The 21,005-nt window shown below is 45.9% G+C and overlaps 1 protein-coding gene across 1 annotated transcript in view; it reads right to left on the bottom strand.

The window, feature by feature from the left end:
• Window positions 1-3,081: 3,081 nt before the first annotated feature.
• The window catches only part of VWC2L (von Willebrand factor C domain containing 2 like), a 50,275-nt gene continuing 32,351 nt past the window's right edge, over window positions 3,082-21,005 (bottom strand). Inside the window, exon 3 of the mRNA XM_054381357.1 lies at window positions 3,082-3,230. Coding sequence (XP_054237332.1) covers window positions 3,082-3,230 — 149 coding nt within the window. The remainder of the gene's footprint in view (window positions 3,231-21,005) is intronic.

The raw sequence follows: 21,005 nt of genomic DNA, 5'->3' as shown, positions 1-21,005 counted from the left end.
TGGATATTAGGAAGAATTTCTTCACGGTGAGGGTGGTGAGACACTAGAACAGGTTTGCCAAGAGAGGTCATGGATTCCCCCTCCTTGGAGGTGTTCAAGGTGAGGTTGAACAGGTCCTTGAGCATCCTGCTCTGTTGGAAGGTGTCTTTGGCCATGGCAGGGTTGTTGGAACTAGATCATCTTTTAAGGTCCCTTCCAATCCAAACCCTTCCATGAATCTGTGATAGACTCTGGAAGGCTTCCCCCTCATTTCACCCAAACGCACGCTCCAGCTCACCATTTGTGATCCTTCAGGCATCCCCCTGACATCAGCTTTATCTTTTCCATTGGTTTTTATATCTCAATGCCCTGAAAGGGTGAAGGGAAAAAAAACCTGAGCATCCTCATGTTGCTTAGCAATCCCACTCGGCACAGAGACTGCTTATCCCACTCCTCTTCCTGTGAGAAACGGGAGTAAAGTACTCCTGGGTGGGAATAAGGGCACTACTGTGACTCCTTGGGAAATAATGAAGTAGCACAGCATGGAATGGAGATGGTGCTTAATTAATAATGAAGAAAATAATAATATGTGGCACGTATAATGCTCTACTTGTTCCAAGCACTGTACAAACATTAACTACAGTAATTAAGCTGTAATTAATTAGAGTAACTACTAATCAGTGTAAATAATGATGCATCTGGAGGTACCAAATGGAGTTTGTGAACTGAAAGCAAATTTCCATTTTCAGGAAATGGCATCAAATATAAAATGGCACCAGTAAAAGGTAAAACCAGATGGAGGTTAAAGCAAGAGCCTGGGAGCTGTGTCAGTCCACAATGGCTCCCCAGAAGGGAATCCCAGTTTGGTATCTTCTGACCAGGCAGAGCTGATTTAATGCTGAGGATTTCCCTGTGTAACCCATCCCATCCATAGGACTCTCAGGCCTATCTACATGTTCCAAGGCTGCTCCAGCCACCCCAGCTGCACTCACCAACACTGCAGAGAGCTGGTGGCTGGAGCAAGGGATGAGGAACTGGAAGCCTGAGGGGATGACAATCAGCAGAGTAAAATACACCACAAATATATAATTTTGGTGGCTTTTCCTGGTTCACACACTTTATACTTAACAAAATAGTTTTTTAATAATATAGTCTTTTACACATCAAATATTGTTTCTAGACCCCCTCCCCATTTTTTACAGATTTTTTTTTCTCACTAGTTTCAGGCACACTATTGTTTGAAGATTTTGAAACTGGATAGGCATCGACAGGCAACAGCTTACAGAGAAATGTGGCGATGACTTCTGTAATGACACCAGTTCAACCTGCAGGAAGGCAATGCTAGCCAAAGTACAGCAGTCACTGCACTAGTGCTCATCTTACCCGCCCTGTCCTCCCCTAAACCCCAAAACAGGGAACAAACAAAAATGCAAAGGCAACAGTGTGCATAAACCCAGACCAACCACGCCGATCCGTCGGTGGAGGATGCTGTAAGGAGGATTTGCTGCCACTGCTAAGAGCAGCCACTGGACCGAAGCCTGAACAAAATGAGCATCATCACCCTCACAGCCATGACCAAACAGCAGCAAACCAAGTGGGGGTGGTGATGGGAAAGTTTCCTGTGCTCACCTGGGCATTCAGAGCAGGGAAAGTACACTGGTGTTTTTTCTCTCATAGTATCTCTTGGAAGCTGCAGCCTGAGAAAGCAAGAGATGCCAAAAAGCCCAAGGGGACCCTCAGCTGCCAGTGGGGACCACAGGGACTTCTCCTCCAAGCAGGTAGGCATGTAGCCATTTTCTAGAGAGACACTTCAGCAAGAGCCGATTCCTGTGGACATGGCCAGTCCATCTTCAGTGCCCCTGTGCACCCTGGCTGCTTTATCCCTAGCAGTCTGGATACTCCCTGGAATGGAAGAGAGCCAGGGCAGCTCCCTTCTGCTGCAGCAAAGGGCCTTACTTGCCAGCTGAGCCAGTTTAGTGCTGGAACAGTGATGGGATGTCTGGAAACCTCCCTAAGGCCAATTGGCAAAGGAAGAGGATTGGATATTTTGACTCATAGCAGCTGAGTCCTGATGTTGCTGGAGTCAATGAAGCAATGCCCTTGGCTCCAGCAAGAGCACCCTCAGTGCTGGCATAGCCAGGCTGGGGCAAGGCATCAGCACCTGCTCAGCCCAAGAGCCAGTGGAGATGGGCACAGGAGAGACACTCCTCCCTCTGCTCCACTACCCATGGCCCAGCCAGGCATCACAAAGACACAACCCAGGGAAGATGTTGCTTTCTTGGTGCCTTTCCAGTGCTGACTTGCAAGCCTTACCTGTCCATGCAGATGGTGTTGGCTCATGCTCTGATCAACGTCATGGTGACTGTGTAGGTGTCTTTAATTTTATTGTCCCCACTCAGTGGAGAAAGCATAACACAGATACAGCTTGTGTCTTGGGTGTCTATTCATATACCTGTGCATCTACCTTGGTCCTTCCACAGGCTACATTTCAGATGGGTTTTTATTTTCAACCCCTTCCTCCCCTTTTGATTTCTACCTCCCTCCCATCCTTACTCAGCCTCCTCTTTATAGACACGATGAAAATGATTCATCGCTTCACTCACAGCTGTGTTGCCCTGATGACCCCAGCTTAGGAAGAGGCTTAAAAAAAAAAAATCACAGTAGCAAAAAACCCTTAAATAAATAAAAGTGAAAAACCCTGGGTCCACATTGTAGAAACTGAGAGTGGTGAACCAGTCAGTGTCTTGGAGGCATCACCAGTCCAAGAACGTGCATGGGTTGTTTTTCTCTTTTCCTCCCCAAAGCTGACCACAGCATCCCTACCAAGCACTGATAATTATGAAAGCAGAGTAGATACCTAGATACTGGATACGTAGTGTGTGAAGCAAGAGAAGAGGAGGGGCGGGGGGGGGGAGGAGAGGGAGGCCCTTCCCCGTGAGTAAAAACCTCTGCTTGTGTGAACCCTTGCAGGTTTTGCTGGTGACCCTGTTGCAGCTCTCGGGAGGTCGGACAGGTGTGCAGCATGGAAGCCATTCCTTTGTCATTGTCAGCAGCAGCAGCTGGCTGCTTGGCTGGGGGTGCCACTGGCACGGGGCAGTGCCGCTACAGAGCCTGCTTGCCCTGGCACTCGCGCTTGGAGCACTGCGCTGGCTTCCACCAGTCCCCGTTGTGGCAGTGGCAGATGTTGCAGTCGTCCACCTTCACTTCGATGCCGGCGGGAATGATCGTGGTGCCTGCAAAGCAGTTTGGACCTGAAGAAACACAGGGGAGTAAAAGAAATCAGTGCTGCTTTGTTTTCAAATGGGGGTGTAGCAGCTCTGCTGCAAGCACTTGGGAGCAGGCAGAGTGCTCAGCCCCAGCCCCTCGCTGTGCTCTGGCCAGAACGTCACCGCTGCCAAAATCAGCAGCAATGCTCCCAGCCTGCTCCCTGCCAAGCCTTTGTCCCACGCCAATCACTTCTCTCTTTTTTTTTTTTTTTGCTTCCCTCAGATACTAAAGGGAAAAAACCAAAACGGCCTGAAAACTTTCCTCATCCTGTTTCTGTACCCAGCCCCTGATACAAATAGCATCCAATGACCCATCAATGAACCTGGCTTTTTCCATCCAGTTGCCCACCAGTTTAGCAGCTTTTGCTCCCAAAATTTGGCTGTGAGATGGACAAGACCATGAAGACAAGCATCAGGACAGAGACCAGCCTTCATTTCTCTAGCCCACTGAGCCTGCACTGAGCTGCAGGGACCAGAGCTGATTCACCCACCCAGGATGACAGCAACTCTGCCAGAAAGACCAGTAACCCCAAGGACCCCTCACCACAGCTTGGGGTTATTAACCACAAATCATTTATAACGTCAAATTTATAAAATAATTTACCTCTCAAATAAGATTTCTGATAAAATATGTTCATGGGTTTTTTTCTTGTTTTCTTTTTTTCTCAAGGGCAATTCATAGAATCATAGAATGGTTTGGGTTGAATTCCTTTAATCTGCTCATTATTGGTACTGGTTTTGGCTTCTTTATTACAGAATATCAGAGTGAACAGCAAGACAGCAAGAATCTTATCTTCTCATGCAAGCCCCACAAAACTCTATTGCCCAGCTGTGCCTCTGCAGACTCTCTCCTCCTCTCTTGTTCTTGCTTCAGTTAACATCAGGAATTAATGACAGAACCAGCAACACATGGGGGAAAAAAAAATCAAGGCAGTTGCATTTGTGGCATCAGGAAAGCACGAAGACATTTGAAAGTGTCTTGTGGTTTGAATGCTGCTCTGAAATGTCACCCCTTGGCTGGCCACTGGTTTTAATCCATGCCTCTGGTGCATGAGGTGCATTTGAAAGATGAGTGTGTACAGACACAAAATTGCAGGCAAGTTGTTAGTGCTTAAAATAAGGCTGAAGACTGTCTGGGAGGGAAAACAGGGTCCCTGCATGGCTGGAAACAGGGCAAGCTGGGGGGCTCACATTTTATAGTCTCAGAGAAGTATTAATTTCACCTCACTGATTTATTAGAGCTTTGACTTTACTAAGGATCCTATCTTCAAGCTCAAAAGGCGATGAGTTTGACCGGGCTGGGCTTAAACAGATGCAGGCAGGATCCTGCTGAGCCAAACCAGTACCTTAATGTTGTTTGTGTTTACGTGACCTTCCACCTGTATTAAAGACCTCTTCAAATGCGTGTAATCTGTGTGGCAGCTTTTCACATGCATCTTAGGTCACAACATAAGGGTCTGATGGTTCCTGTATCAGAATTTGGGTTGACTGTGTGTACCCCAAGGGTTACACTTCCTTCCACAGGTGGGAGCTGGGAAGGTTAGCTGTGGCACTGGGAAGGTCTGTGTCTCCCCATGAAAGACACAGACCTCCTCCTTTGCCTGGCCAGCACGTGAATCCGTCAGGATGCCAAAAGAAGCAGGCTTTTGCTCCATACAAAGAAATGCAACACCACTTTTTGAGCTAGAGTTCAGGCTACACTGGTCTGCTGGCAGTGCAAGGGGCATGGAGATGTTTTAAGTCTGATTTGAGGTGAGTTTTGGGCTGGACAATTGTCAAAGGTCCCCTAACCTTTCTGATTCCGTAGTGCAAAGAACTTCAAAGCTGGAGTTACCAGCCAAGACATGTAGCAATAGAGAAAAGCCAAACTCTCTGTATGCACACACACACATTATATGTAATTTGTGTTTTTCACATGTATGCAGTTGAAAAAGTCATGATCCATTCAGATCATGAGACGAAGATTTCTGAAGTTGGTGTCTCTCCAGAAGGCCCAATCCCTGTTGGAAAGGTTGTGATCCCAACTGCTGTATCCCCCTGGCAAGCCACTGGAGCTGTCACTTCCCAGGGCTTTTGGGTCTCTGCACTGGCTGAGTCACCGTCTATGCTATTCACCACAGATTTTAGTTCTCTGCTTCATCAAATTGTGAACACAACACCCAGCAAGGGCTTCACCATCAGGTTGGCTCATTTGCTGCTGTTAAATACCAAGGATTCAAATGCAATGAAAATGCCAATAATTGTATCTAGCTGCAAGTGAAAATGAAGTAAGTGCCTATCCTTTAATAGGATGCAATCAGAAGACTACTTGCTGGATGTCCAGCATGGGAAACTTCCCCACAGCAGCATGCTCCATGCTCCTAGTGCTAAAAGGCTTTTTATTAAAATGTAAACAAGAAGCCTCCTCTAGAAATCAGGGTGGCAAGGAAAGGGGGAAGATTGTTTCCTTTCTTGTTGCCCTGTGAATCATCTCCTCTGAGCAGCCAATACTGCCCTGACATCCACACACCTCTCCAGACACAGCCTTCTCTGGGTGCTGCATGATGGCAGATATAGAGCACTGCTGGCCCATGCATTGTGGCTAAACAAACATGGGAGGCTGGTAGCAATGGGAGCTGGCATGTTTTCTCACTCGCAGGTGGGACAGCTAGTTTGAGTTTGGGGCCCCTTCATAGGGTTTTGGCTGCATCCCTGCACTGAAACACTGCAAGGACAAGTACGCATGGGCCATGGTCAGCCAAGGACAAACAAATGGGAAGTGGCTGATGGGGTATTGCAAACTGGGGAAAAGATCATTTTCATTTGCATCCAGCTTACCTGTCCATCCCATGGCTGCTGCATCACAGCCACAGCTGCCCTCCCTCCTCCTCCCAGTCCCTTCCCCCTCTTGATCTTCCCCATTTGCAGGAAAAAAAAAATCACTAAATAGCTCAACTGCTGTCAGAGTTGAGAAGCAGAAAGCAGACACCATGATGAAGTGATGCACCAAAAGCATCACTCAAATGTCTGAGACCCCCAACGGAGAGGGAATCACGCATTTTGGGGACAACACCACAGCAGCAATGTCCCCGACCCAGCAGTTCTGCATAATGGTAATTAAACACAATCTGCCCCTCTGACATCTGGCATCTATTGAGCCAGGAAGGACCTGGCAAGTGCCTCTATGACTAACAGAAAATCAGGGGGTGGCTAAACCAGTCCTCAGTGAAGCAGCACTGAGTGTCCCTGAGCTGGCCAGATACACCTGAGCACACACCTACAGAAGGAGCTGTATCCAGAGACTGAACTGAGGGCGAAATTACAGGACATAGCTTTGTTTCCCTTATTCTTGGCTGTTAGCAAAATGGATGAAAACCTTGCATTGGGATCTGCTGACACCTGCCCTCCTATGAGATGTTTTGCTGCCATTTTGGGACATTCTTCAGACCTTTGTACTTTTCATTAGGCCAACACTACCACTGCTCTGGAACTTTTGTTGCCCCAGTGCTCTCTCAAAACAGCCACCTCTGCACTGCCAGAGTGAAATGGTTTCTTTTGCAAACTTTTGCAGCGAGCTGGATGGAGCATTTCTGCATCCTCTCTCCCTGTCTGCTATCCTCACCCCTTAAAAACGTGGCTTCTAATGGATGGCAAAATTTCCACAACTCATTTGTGATAATTCAAATGAAATTCCCACTCTCTGAAATCCAATTTTTTTAAATCACAATTGCTGCCAGTCAGACACCCCTCCCCCTTCCCCACCCCCCCACTTAAACTTCTTCCACCTTCATATTGGAAAAGTGGGCCCTGATTGTCCGAAATGGGATGCAGTGGGCATTGCACCTGTGGCTTAACCAGGAGAAAGATGCATTCGAAAATGGACACTGCAAGGATGAAATTTAGTGGAAAATAGGCCCCAGACAAGTGGCATTTTCTCTGGAACGGCACAAGTCACCAGGGAGTGTTCCAGCCACCTCAGGATTTTATGGAGCTGACAGCTAATGCATTGCTGGAGACAACATCCAGCACCTGAGGAAGCTACGTGACTTTGTGCTGTGATGTGGAGGAGCTGCAGCCCAGGAGGCTACAGCCAGATCCCACAGCAAGAAACAAAGGTGTTTGTTTTCTTTTTGTTTGTTTTTGTTGTTGTTGTTTTGTTTTAGCAGAGCTAATCAGATTTTTTTTTTTTCCTCCCTTAGATCAGCCTCCCAACATTTCAAAAGCTGAGTGCCTCAACGCCATGCTGCTGGAGACTGTCCTGAGCTTTTTCCCACTGTGGTTATGACAGGAGAAGTTAAAGACCAGGGTCTGCCAAACCGAAGAAAGAAATTGTGAAGAATGAGACAGAAGAGCACAGCAACATGCGTTTTTCAATAATTGTTCAAAGGAAGATGCTGGTCAGAAACATTTGAAGACCTGTCAACCACATCAAGAAAGTTACCTGGAGTTATCATAAAAGAAGCTGCTTTGGGCAAGGGCTGTTGTCCTGCTCTTTGCAAAAGCATCTTAAACCACAACTATGATGAAAACAAGACAGCAGCCACCCTCTTTTCTCGCTCAGGAAGACTGATGGGAGAAGTTTGCTACTCCTACAGACAATATAATGGTGAGATTTGCTTTGTTTAACATAGCTAATACTCATAAAAGACTACAGCACTCCAGGCTGTTTGCTAGAACAACTGTGCAGATTTTTATGGAGATATATGAGGGATATTCAGATGCTGTTTTGATGGGAGACATGTAGAAAAATCATACATGGTTATTGTCTGCCAAGAATGACAGCAAATTTTGCGACTGTATGCCTAAGACCAGATATCTGGTCTGCACTGGTAAACTGAAGTCCTGCTATGAAGGGAATGCATCTAATCCCATGCATGGTCATTCAGTGCACGCCTTTCACAACATGCAATGCTACTCAGGGGTGTGAGGTTCAATCCTCTTGGAACTTAGTGGCATGGAAATGCTTTAAAGAAACTCGAAAAGCCCTCCGGTCTGGTGCTCCCCATCACAGTGGAAAAAACTCACAGCGGAAAAAACTCACAGCCTATGCACAAGGGAAGCAACCACTCCAGTTCAAGAGCAAGCCACATCTTCTGTGTAGTCACAGCACTATGGAGACGGGGAGGAAAGCACTAATTCAAGAACACCCCACACAGATGCTGAGTTACAGCTGGAAACAACAGGAATGTGGTGTCTGATACCCTCCAACACCAGGAGCACGCAGTCATGCTGATGCTTTGGAGTTGCTCAGTGCCAAACACCAGCCCAGCTCCTTGGGGCTGCGGGCTCCAGGATGTCCCTAGTTGCTTCCTGGGTTACTTTTACTGAACTCAGTGGCTTTGCCTGTGGCTTACAGCAGCTCTCAAATTAGCTCCATGTGTGCAAAGAAGTAATAAAAGGAAATCAAATGTTAAGCACCACAGTGAGCACAAATCACTTCAGGCCAACTGTGATATTCAGATTTGCCCTGAATGGCATCTTGCACCAGATGAAGCTCTCTGCCTTCACTGGAACTTCTCATGGTACAACATAAGATTTCAGCAAGGAGCAGTATCTTCCTCTCGGGTAAATAGCTTCTAACAATAACTCTCTGTCTCCTGCCACTCCTATAAGAGCCTCCCCATCCCTTTAGGAAATACCAAGGCTGACTCCAAGAGAATTTAGCTTATTCAGTCAATGGATAACGTCGGGGAGAGAGGTGCTGATGGCTATGCTTATCTACCGCACCAGTAGCCACTAAATAGCAACTCAATTTACCCAGTCATCCCTCAGGCTCCTCTGTGATGTACCCCACAATTAAAGTTGCAAGGGTAAGCGGAAAGTGGAGGTGTTTTCCAATAGGATTTAGGAATGGATACAGCCTGGAAACATCCCCATGGACGACTCATTCAGCTGAATGAGTCCTGACAACTTGGCTTTCAGAGCTTGACCACAAATGCAACAGGGGTGGGAATTTACTGCTGACAAGCTGCACTGAACTGGGGGAGCCATTTCTAGGGAACATGGCCAAGTGTCTTCTCAGTGGGAAGGCAGATTTTTCTTTGCATATATCCACAAAACAGGCATATCATGCTATTCACCATGATCAGCCCGTGCCACAAGCCATGCAGTCTCCAGTGCTGGTGTCCAGCACCCCAAGCATCCAGCCCCTCAAAACGATGACTGGGTGAGGACTGCACCCTGAAACCTGCACAAGGATGCTCACAGACAACTTCCCAACAACGAGTGAGGCAAAACACAGCAGAAAGATGTGACCCTCAGGCTCTGGTGCAGAGGGAAGAAATCACCAGCTGCGTACACCTTAGGACTTTTTTCCACATCTAGGCTGAGCTCTGTGTTCAGTGAGGAAGAAAAATTCATCTTCGTCCTAATGACAGCCCCCATTTCTGGAGGTTAACACAGCTCCTCTCTGCTGATCCTGCAGGATCTTTTCAAATGCTCGCTTAGCTCTGTCAATGCTATTTATGTGATCACTTCAGATTGCAAGAAAAGAGCTCAATTTGTGGCTTTAATTAAGGAGTCAAGGAGGGATGAAGTCTTGTTTTCGCTGCCTGGTATTGAGTCTGCCTGTCCTCCCTCTCCCCAGAGGGAGGAGAAGGCAGCAGGTGAAGCCAGAGGTGAGACATAAAGCAGTCAGTTGTCAATGCTGAGCTTTGCCTTACTGAATATTAAATTTGGTGATGCTCTGCAGGGGAGGCTGAAAACCCCACCTGAAGATTACAACCCTGGAGCTCTTTCTGTGCTAGAAAGAGGCTGAAAGGTGAAGGTCCCCACTCAAAGAACTGCTGAAGCCCAAGGATGCATCAGAAGCAGGGCTGCTGTGACCATGGCCTATGGAGGGATGAGTTCACACTGATAATGCCCACGTCTGATCCCAGCTCCATCACTAGTTGCTTCTTGGTGGTCAGGGGGACCACACTTGCACTTCTGCCTCTTCACTGCTCCTGGAGGCGACGTCCATATCCTTCAAGCTATGGAGGACACAGGTCTTTGCACAGGATTAGAGGACATCTAATATAATTCCACGTTCCCAATACATGCACCAGGTGAAAATATCCACCCAGGACTCCCCTATAGTACCTCCCCACCCCACAAAGGCTCCTTAAGTGCTGGAAATGGGATGGTTTCAGGTCAGTGCCCCCTGCAGATCACCAGCAAGACTTTGAAAAGTCCCTTCCAGCCCTCTCACTCTCTTCAACAGCAGACAAGCTCTCCCAAGCTGTCTGCATCCAAACGTGGAGGCTGCAACAACACCTCAGCCAACACACACTGTGGGCAAAATAAAATTTGGATGCTGCTCTGTCTCTGGGAGGGACTAAGCGTGGAGTCTACCAAACAGGGCCAGCCTCAGCACTGTAAACTAAAAATCCCTGCAGCAGGCAGGCAGGGGCTGCTGGAGGTAGCAGTTCTCACTGCTGTAAGCAAAATACTTTGCAGAGCCATCTGCCACCCCAAATATTGACTGACTGCACATCTCAGCTTGGAAGTGCTGCACGCTGGAGCATGGCAATGTTTTCAGCGCGAGCAGGTGAAAGTTGGTCCCCAGCACAAGGAAGCCATCATCTGCTAACAGCCACCTCCGGCACCGCCGCAGACCTGTTGGATGGCAATCACATCCTGCAGGGAGGAGGAAGCCCTACCCAGCACAGCAGCTGCCAGGAACGTGGCCTGCCCATCTGGCAGGACAAGGGGGCTCTGTCTTGTGGTGGGGCAGGTGGCAAACACAGGAAGGCAAAAGCAGTGCTGGTTTTTTTTTGGTGACAGGCCCATTAGTAAGTGGATGTTGAAATGAAATCACTATGGGATTTGTCCTGTTGAGGAATGAAAGCCAAGACAGACACAGAAAGCTTTGCAGAGAACACACGAGCAAGCACAGGGCTAGCAGTGGCCCCAGCAGCCCCCCTTCTGCCATTCAAAAGCTCAGGAATTGCCCTGTGCCTCCTATTTTTTTTTTTTTTCTTTGCTATTGGTATTTTAAGATCCTCAAAGAAAACCTTGCATGGACCAGAAGTACAGAAGTGTGTATCTGTATACATGTGTCACCATCCTGGAGGTGTTCAAAAACCATGTAGACATAGCACTTTGGGACATGATTCAGTGGGCATTGTGGTGTTGGGTTGATGGCTGGACTCAGTGATCTTGAAGATCTATTCCAACCAAAACAATTCTATGATTCTACCAACCTATGCTAGATATTAGCAAAGCCAAGGCAGTTTGTTCATTTGCTTTGAGACAGTGTTTTCCCAGAAGTAGAGGAGGTTTGTGCTCAGCCTGCTCCTGTCTTCAGTCACCAGTGCTGACAGTGCAAAGAGCTCCCAGCAAGGTGAGTTTGTCATGCCTGTTCCCTCTGCTGAAAGGAACCAAAACAGGCATACAAGCAACGATGGACCAAGTGATGTTCTCTGACAAGGTCACCTCCTGTCTGGGATGTTTCCACATTTAGGCAGAGCATCACATGATGATGGCTCTTAGCTGTGGTAACAAGTGTCACCTCTTTGAGGTCACCCAAGGTGGAAAGTTCACTTTTCTTTTGCTACCTTATCCAGTCACCCATGAAGAGAAGACACCTCCAGTGCCCCCAGTTTCACTCTGCTGTCTAAAATGTGGCAAAATAAGAGCCTTCTTTTTTTTTTTAATTTGTAGACAAACCCTATTGGCTATGGTTAAAAGCTCCCTGTAGTCAACTGGTTGTATCTCCTAGCCAACTATGAGCTTTCAAGCTTGCACACCATTGCCCCAAAGAATTAATCTCCTCCAAAGTTGTTCACAGCTGCTCTGTTCCTGCATATTTTGCTCCTCACAAGATGAGGACTCTCAAGCACTGCTAGAGATTTTTCCAGCCATAATTCGCATTGCTGGGTGCCTGAAGATGCCCTAAACTTATTTAATCTCTGCATTTAAAAAAGCGTATATAAAGTGTGTATATATGTATATATATATATATGCAGTATCCTTCTCCAAGTTAAACCCAAGTTGCTTACTCTAAGCAAGGCCTACAACATTAAAAGGAGTGCATTAAAAACACGAGACTGAGCTGAAAAGCTAAACTCAGAGCCACAGGAGCCTTTCCACTGACTTTTACCAGTGATGAAGCCAACAGAATAAATCATAGGACCAGTGAATCATTTTGGTTAGAAGAGACCTTTAAGATCATCAACTCTCATTGCTAACCCAGCACTGCCAAGTCACCACTAAACCATGTCCCCTCAGGACCACATCTACAGGTACTTTTCAATGCCTCCAGGGATGATTCCACCACTTCTCTAGACAGCCTGTTCCAGGGCTTGCCAACCCTTTCCAGGAAGATTTTTTTCCTAATATCCAACCTAAACTTCCCCTGGTGCAACCTGACCCAGTTTCCTCTTGTCCTACTGCTTGTTACTTGGGAGAAGAGACCAACATCCATCTGGCTCCAAACTCCTTTCAGGCAGTTGTAGAGAGCAAAAAGGTCTCCCCTCAGCATCCTGTTCTCCAGACGAAACAACCCCAGTTCAATCAGTCACTCCTCATAACACTTGTACTCTAGACCCTTCATCAGCTTTGCTGCCCTTCTCTGGACACACTCCAGTACCTCAATACCTTTCTTGCAGTGAGGGGTCCAAAACTGAACATGGTGTTTGAGGTGTGGCCTCACCACTGCTGAGTACAGGGGTATAAAACACAGTTCCTCTCATCCAGCCCAGTGGGACAGGGATCTCCTGGTGTCCCCACATCACCTCCTGGCTCTCCCTGTGCAGAGATGTCCACATCACCCAGGCTTTTCTCAGACAACCCCAAGTATCTGTTGCCTTGATGTCTAATTAATGCAGGGGACCCACTTGAGTTCCCTAAATTATAACCCAATGACACAGACTGATTTAATCCTCACAACTTTGCACTGCGGTTAGAAAATTACTGATTGCTTGTTATCTGTCTTAATCAGGAGCAGCAAACAAATGAGGGACGAGGAGACATCCAGAAGGGAATGCACCACATTACTCCTCTTATTGATAGCATGGTTACTTAATTTGATGTGGAGACAACTTCAGGCATCACTAAATACTGAAGCCAGAATGTTTTGGTGCAAAGAAGATCTATGGGTGCAATTTAAAAGCAGTCTGTTTAGGAGCGGTGACGTCTACCAGCACTGCTATAGATCTGGACTGTGTGGACAGACTTGAGAATGATAATTCAGCAATTTAAATAAAGACAGCAGCTCCCCTGACAGTTAAAAAGGACCAGCCAAAAACTGCAGGCCCCACTTCTCTCTCCACTTACTGTGCTTGTGGGATAAACATGATGATGGAGGGCTGTGGTGGTTTGAAACTGTCTTTTTAATTTTTCCTTGCAAAGTTCAGAACAGAGAAAGTGAAAGAATGTAAATAAGTCACTATTGGGTGTAAGAAAGCAAAATAACAATTGTTCTAAACACTTCCATTGGATAGATAGAAATGTTTAAGAACTATTACCCAAAACAAAGTAGGCACTCTGCACATTCTGCGTTCGGCAGTGGGGGCAGTTGCTGGGCTGTCTGGTTGCTGTTTCTTCTTCTCTTCTGGCTGAAGATAACACACTGACCTTGGCAGCTAAGTTAACAACTTTCTGCTTAACTAACTCTGCTTCTCTGTCCAGGGGGTCTGGGGGGAAGCTCCTGGGAGAGAGAGAGGCCCCTTTGGGAGGGTCCCCTTGGGGGGAAGCAAAGGGAGATCGATTGTGCTTTTCTGTTGATTGTATATATTTGTAAGTGTTGTGAATTTTGTATATTTGTACATATTCATTGCATTTCATTGTAGATTTTAGACTCTGCTTGTAAATACAGCCTTCATTTGTTTCCAGACTGAGCTAGCCTGGTTATTGTTGGTGGTGGGGGGGGGAATTTCAGCTCACACCGACACAAGGGCCAAGCCCAAGGACGATGGTCACCTCCAATGTACCCATTTCCAGGGCAATGCCATTATTTGCTTTCTGACACACAGCACTGCCTGCACCAGGGTGGTCACAAAGCTCTAGATGAGACATTTGGCACAGCTTGCTGCAGAGAAGGCAGTTGATGGGGATGATGGAGACAAAGCCGTGTTCATTACAGGCAGAAAACAGATCAGCCATGAGCGGTGCCAATGACTGTCGGCCGACACTGCCGATGGCAGGTACAGGGGGATGCCAAACTGGCCAGTTCCCAGGGTTGCAGCCCAGAAGGAGCAGAACTTCTCCTGCAGCAGAAATATTGTGGGCTGAGATAAAAATAATAAACTATGGGGACTCTCAACCCTGAGATTGAATCTTTTAGAAAGAGTTTAATCAATCCAAGACCAGTGCAGATATTCTAATGAAACTGATCTGGGCACACTAAAGACTAGAGCGAGTGGTGTGTTTCCTGATGCTTTAGAAGGGTATTGGCTTCATTGCATGGACATTTCCTCCATGCCTCTACATTCAGCCTCTCTGCTTCTGATCCCAAGTGCATCGAAATCAAGGCTGGGAGTGCATCTGAGTGCACTCTGCTCTCCCTCCAATACTTCCACCCCAAGTTTCCCCATTTTACTGGGTTTCTATTCCAGTGGTAGGTTATGGACAGGTGAGCAGTAGGGTTAGGCAATGCTGCAGTACAAATTAATAGCTGCTATCAAATTTATAATAATTTCCTCACTCTGCTGATTGAAGAATACACCCAAATGGAGGGCAGTATTCAAGTGAAAGCACAGCCACCCAAGTCATGGAGGAGCCAACGCATGGTGTGGCTCAAGATAAGCTCTCAGAAGAGCAAAATGCAAGGCTACAGAGCTCACTTTACTATAGGATTTCCCCCTCTATTTTAATATAAAACACAGGTTTGCATTTTCAAAGTTACCAATAGAATTTGCCACAAAATTCCTCTTCATTTGAAAAGGATCTATGTGTGCAAATACCTTAATCAGCACAGAAAAGTTTAGCTTATGGTAAAAAAAAAAAGCCCACGGAGACAGGGTGCTCGGCACTGCACAGGCAGATAGTGTACATAGAAACCAGCTTTTTTCAAACCAGATTTTTACATTCAAGGTTGAAGAAGGAAAACAGTCACCCCTCAAAGACAGCAATAACCATCTATTAAGTGAGAAATGCATGTTTCAACACTTACCTGACCAAATGAAAAGGATTAGCTCTTACAAAATATCTTTGCAGATAAGGCAAAGCTTTGAGAGAATCCCACAGATTCTTTAAATTTTACTTGCAGGCAACGAAAGCTACTCCTGGGTCATTATAGCCTTTCAGGCTTTTAAAAAGTTGTCTAAACAGCTGTTTCTCAAAATGAACTCCAACAGAGCTGGAGGTACATTAGTTCTTTTAATGTGTAATGGCTAATAAGGGGTAGTGTTTGGTTTTTTTCTTTCCTCTTTTTTTTTTTCCTGGAGCTGGTATCAAATAGGATAATTTAAAAGAAAACAATAACATGTCATTAAAATACTGTATCAGGTAGCAGTATTACTGGAAAAACAACAGCCAAAGGGTGGAAAAGTTGGACCTCCCAGAGACCTTCCCTTTAAGAGAAGAAATCTATATCCAGAGACTACATATATATATATATATATATTTATGCTGCCGTTGCCTTGACAGCTTAGGTCCCAAGAGCGACCATGGAACAGCACATGCCATGGGACAGGCTCAGTCCAGGTGGTTCTGTCCTTATATAGATTTCCCAGGACACTCAAGAAAGGATTTAGGATGCAGAGTGGCAAACTCCTCCAGGGACTTGGCTGGGTGTTTATCCTACCACATTGCTACAGTACTGGGGTACCTCCCAAGGCACCATCCTCAGACCTCAGCAGGGAGCAGCAGCTCATTGTCCATACAGACGTGAGGAGAAACCCTTATCTAGGGAAGCAAGTGGCAAAAGAGCCCTTGATTGCCAAAGTACCTGGTCTTTGCTCTCTGCCTGGGCATGCCCATTCAAAAGGGAAGGTTAACAACAAAAGAATAATAACTGAGACTTTTTCTCTGGGTCTTTTGAGCTTTTAGCCAACTTGTTCACCTCTTGGTTGTGCTGGGTGTGAAAATTTAATGATTTTTATGGCTCATTTTAACAGTTTTATGTCTTTTTTCTTTGGAAAAAAAAGACCCACATTTGGTGTAAGAATTAAAACAGTATTTCATCCTTAACGGCGATCACAGATGATGTATGGAAGAGAGCTGGCTGCACGTCAACTCAATATAAAAGCAGAATTGAATCTAACTTGGTCACTACAGCTGTGAATGATGTTTTATGGAGTGGTTTTGTGTTTTTTTTTTCTATCAGTCATAAATGAATTGGAAGCTGTGACAGTGCTAATTTTGTCGGAAACAGGAGGAAAAAAAAGATACAAAACAGGGGAGGTTGGTGCGGGGGGAAGAATAAGGATTTAGTAGGCATTTATCTGAGTTGTGCTTTTAGATGTGCTGCCCACTGAAAACCCAACCCACCAATGGGCAATGAAACTCCATCAGTTAACGCAGGATGACAGTCACACCACCAATGACATCAGTCATGGTCTGAGCAAACCTCTGTGCAAACCCCTTGCCAAGGGGAAGAAGGGTTGGTTTGGCTGCAGGAAACCACACAGCTCCTGTCGAAAACACAGAGCTTCATCACAATCCAGATGCCTGTGTGAACATGACAATTGGTAGGAAAATGCCTTTATGTCTTTCCACCATCATGAGAGGAAATCTGATGCTTTGAGAGCATCAGCATGGTCCCTGAGTGGTTTTGGTTTTTTTTCCCACATGCAACTGATTTTTCCAATGAAGGTTTTGAACTTGGGATCATGTTAGAAATGGAGCTTCAAAGCAAAGAAAAAAACTTTTCATGTAAAAAGACAGGTGCTGCCAAAACCACTTCTTTTTGCTCTCAGTTAATATTTGAGTTGTTGAGCACTTTTCTGCTGCTGATTTGGAGCAGAACCCCATTTTCATACTTTGTGTGACACAGCAAGCCCATCTCCTGCCATCTTCACCACTATTCCCATCCTCCTGGGCTCTGCAGTCTTCACCACCGTTCCCCAGTCTCCTGGCCTCCACAATGACAGACACAGCAATGACTGGCCACAGGCAGGCAAGACCCAAGTGAAAGGTGAATTTAATGAACATGCACATGTATAAAAGCTAGAAGTCTGTCAGTAACCAAAGGTTCCTCTTCCAGTCAAAGGATGGACTCCTCTGGAGGGTACTTAACAGAGCCAAGTGGCACCGGTCTTTTTTTTTCATCCTTATGAATTCAGGTTGAGCTGTAGTATCACAGCTAGCACTTCTATACAAATCCAAAAAGACCAACTGATTACCCCAAAAAGGAGAATAACCACAGCATCGGAATCATGATTCCTCATTTGTTTGGGGAATTTAGTTACCTGCCTGGGACACAGAAATGGGCATGTGAAGAAACATCTCCCCTCTGGCCACTCCACAAACAACTGATAAGCTTTGTTAGAGAGCTGAGAAATTGTGGTGTTGAAATCTCCAGCTCCTGAGGAAACAGGAGGAGAAGGAGGAGGAAGAGTAAGGGGCAGAGTAGGATGGATGGACCTCGAGGACACACGTGGGGAAAGCAAACCACTGCAAGGACAGGCACACCTTGGTCTGATTGACAGATGAGACAACCCAGAAGTTGGTGATTCTGGAATAAACAGGCTCCTATAATATTCTGTTGGGACCTGCCCTGATTCCTCCAACAGCTGCAGAAGTAGCTGTAATCTGTGTTTTGTCCCCAGATTTTGCTCTTTTGAGGGCCCATTATGCTACCTGAATTTAATGGTATCCATGGCATTTCCACTGCTTTCTGACGGTGCCATGCAGACAGTCAGGTTGCTAATAAAAATAAAATGAGTGGTGCTAGTTTTGCATGTGAATAGTTGCATTTAATGAAACCATCAAATGGAAAAGGATTGTCCTTTCCTTTGCTAATAATTCTAGGTGCCACTACACAATGCATTACCATAGCCTATATGGGCTTTTACACTCCAGCAGATGCCAAGTGATATTATGCTGATGGGCCGGGACAGGATGGTTATTCTGCACTGTAAGGTAACAGCTAGCAACGATGAAAGGCTGGGGAAAATTTATGGTGTATCTATATGGTTCTGCACTTCCCCCCAGATTTTCAGTTTGCTTCATTACCCTTCATTCTGCCAGTCTGTTTTTATTACTTAATTACAGGATAAAACTATTACTCTGATCTTGGTGGCACCACTGAATGGATCGCAAACAAGAGCCTGCCCTCATCACGGCAACCCTGTCGGGCAGGAATGGCCATGGGGAAACTGAGACACAGAGGCAGTTGCCCTACTTGAGGGGTTATTAAAACTAAATCCAGCAGCAAACTATTTTTAACAACTCTTGTAGGAACATGACAGGTTTGAAGCTGCAAACTGCATTCTCAAAAGTGATGGATATTGGTTCAGACCTTACTGGCAGAGAAAGGAACTGTGGGACAAAGCAGTAAAATGATGAGCAACAACTTTCAAATACAATTCCCTAATTCTGAGTGTTTTCACACTCTTGAGGAACTACTCCTGGCCTTGTTTTTCCTGTGTTCGTTTTGTCCTTTAGAAATGCTTTTTTTTAAGCCAGAAGGGAGATTTAGACATTAGAACAGCTAGTGACCTGATAAAAGTTAATGATTTTATAAAATGCCTAAAAAATGCTTTACTTTAAAAGATTAATGTTTCCTATTGTATTTTTTTCAATGCCAATTAATTACTTAATTCATTAGCAATGTAACACAAGAATAGTCTTTTGAAAATCTGCTACTTTGTGTAGATGCCTTTAATTATGGATAATTAAGTAGTGTGGAAAGACCTGATTATACCTCTGAGCATTTTCTAATCTGGAAAATGAAATACACTCCTGTACTCTTGAATGCGTACAACAAAAGCTGAGCTGAATAACTACATGCAGTTAAAAAATAAAAGCAAAATTAATCACTCCAAAATCCAGACCAGCCCAAAACCCCACAGCTGAAGGAGGGTAGAAATTCCTGGGGCATCTCGAGAGTGTTGTGCACACCCTGCCTAACTGGTCAGGAAGAGGGCAGATTTAGACTGGATATTAAGAAGAAATTATTTACAGTGAGGGTGGTGAGACACTGGAATATGTTGCTCAGAAAAATTGTGGATGGCCCCTCCCTGGAAGTGTTCAAGGCCAGGCTGGACGGGGTCTTGAACAATCTGGTCTAGTGGAAGGTGTCCTGCCCATGGCAGAGAGGTTGGAATTAGAAGATCTTAAAAGTCCCTTCCAACCCAAACCATTCTCTGATTCTATGAATATGAGTGGAAGTCCAAGCAAGCTGAACATGGGGCTGCTGCAATCAGTGAGCAAGCACAGGCTCATGGCAACTTGATGTTAAGTAGTAAAGTTGGGAACTGATTTCCAGATGGTCCTTTGTACATATGGCTGCAAGTGCCAAAACTGCTAAAACGAGCAAAGCGCTCTCCAAATGAAATCAAGGCTGACCTTGGAAGATGAACACTTGCCAATGCCAGGAGTTACTCTATTAGTTTGGCTTTGCATTCCTTCCCCTGGCTTTTTTTCTTTCTTTCCCCCCCCCCCCAATCTTTCTCTCCTCTTCATTCCTCTGCAGTGATCACAGTGAGAAAGGCAGCACAGAGGGCTGCAACAACCAGCGTCTCTGTCTCAGAAAGGGTTTTAATCTCAGAAGAAAGCCAGGGTAATATTTGTTTTGAAGACAGCATCAACCCAGGACTTTCAAAGCAGCTGCCCTCCCTGCTGAAGCTGAGATCCTGCAGCAGGGCCTAAGGAGGTTTATTTTTGGCTCTTTTTGTACTCACTGGAAAAAAGCAAGAGGAAAGGAGGGGCTTCAGAGTCTAAATAAAGCCAATCTGTGCTGTCATGCCAGGAACCCTCGCTGTGTTCACCTTCCCTTCCTCCTTCTCTCAACATCTTATTTATGCCACAGACAGCTCCTCCCAGGATTCCAGACCCCCCTGCATCCTCTGCAAGTCATTGCCTTCTGCTTTAATTAAAAGCCACTGCAGAAGGTGCTGAGTGATAAAGCAAGGCTAGGAGCTTCAGGTTGCTAGCGACCACTCCGGCTTGGCTGCCTGGGAGCTGGCTTTTGCCACTGGTCAGCCCGACCCAAGCCCCTAATGAGCTGCAGGTTATTGATGCACTGAGCACATATGCTGCAGGATGGGGCTGTTAAGCACCATATCATGAATCAATCATCAGCAAAAGAGACTAAACACAGATAGAGAGCAGAGGCCAGGGCTGGGTAAACCTTCAGCGAATGCTGTTGAGCAAACAGCATCTATTTATCCCCCTTGACTCTTATTTTACATCCTTCTTCCCCAGACCATGAGGCAATTGCCAAACCCAGTGAACAAACCCTGTTGTCTTTATTGAAGCATAGAAATGTTTTGGGTGGAGGTGCCCTTTAAGATCATCAAGCCCCACTGTTAATCCAGCACTGCCAGGTTACCATTAAACCACATTCCTCAGCACCAAATCTATTTGTCCTTTGAATACTTCCGTGCATGGTGACTCCACCACTTCCCTGGACAGCTTATTCCAGGGCTTGACAACCCTTTCCAAGACAGATTTTTTCCTAACATACAACCTAAATCTCCTCTGGTTCAATTTGAGGCCATCTCCTCTTGTTATATTACTTGTTACTTGAGACAACAGACCAACCTCCACCTCACTACAACCTCCTTTCAGGTAGCTGTAGAAAGCAAGGTCTTCCTTGAGCCTTCTTTTCTCCAGACTAAACAACCCCTGTTCCCTCAGCCACTCTTCGTAAGTCTTGTTCTCTACACTTTGACCAGCTTTATTGCTCTTCTG

Source organism: Indicator indicator, chromosome 5, assembly GCF_027791375.1.
Source record: "Indicator indicator isolate 239-I01 chromosome 5, UM_Iind_1.1, whole genome shotgun sequence".
Lineage (NCBI taxonomy): Eukaryota > Metazoa > Chordata > Aves > Piciformes > Indicatoridae > Indicator > Indicator indicator.
The sequence above is the reverse complement of the archived record's forward strand: the minus strand, read 5'-3'. Positions and strand labels throughout refer to the sequence as shown.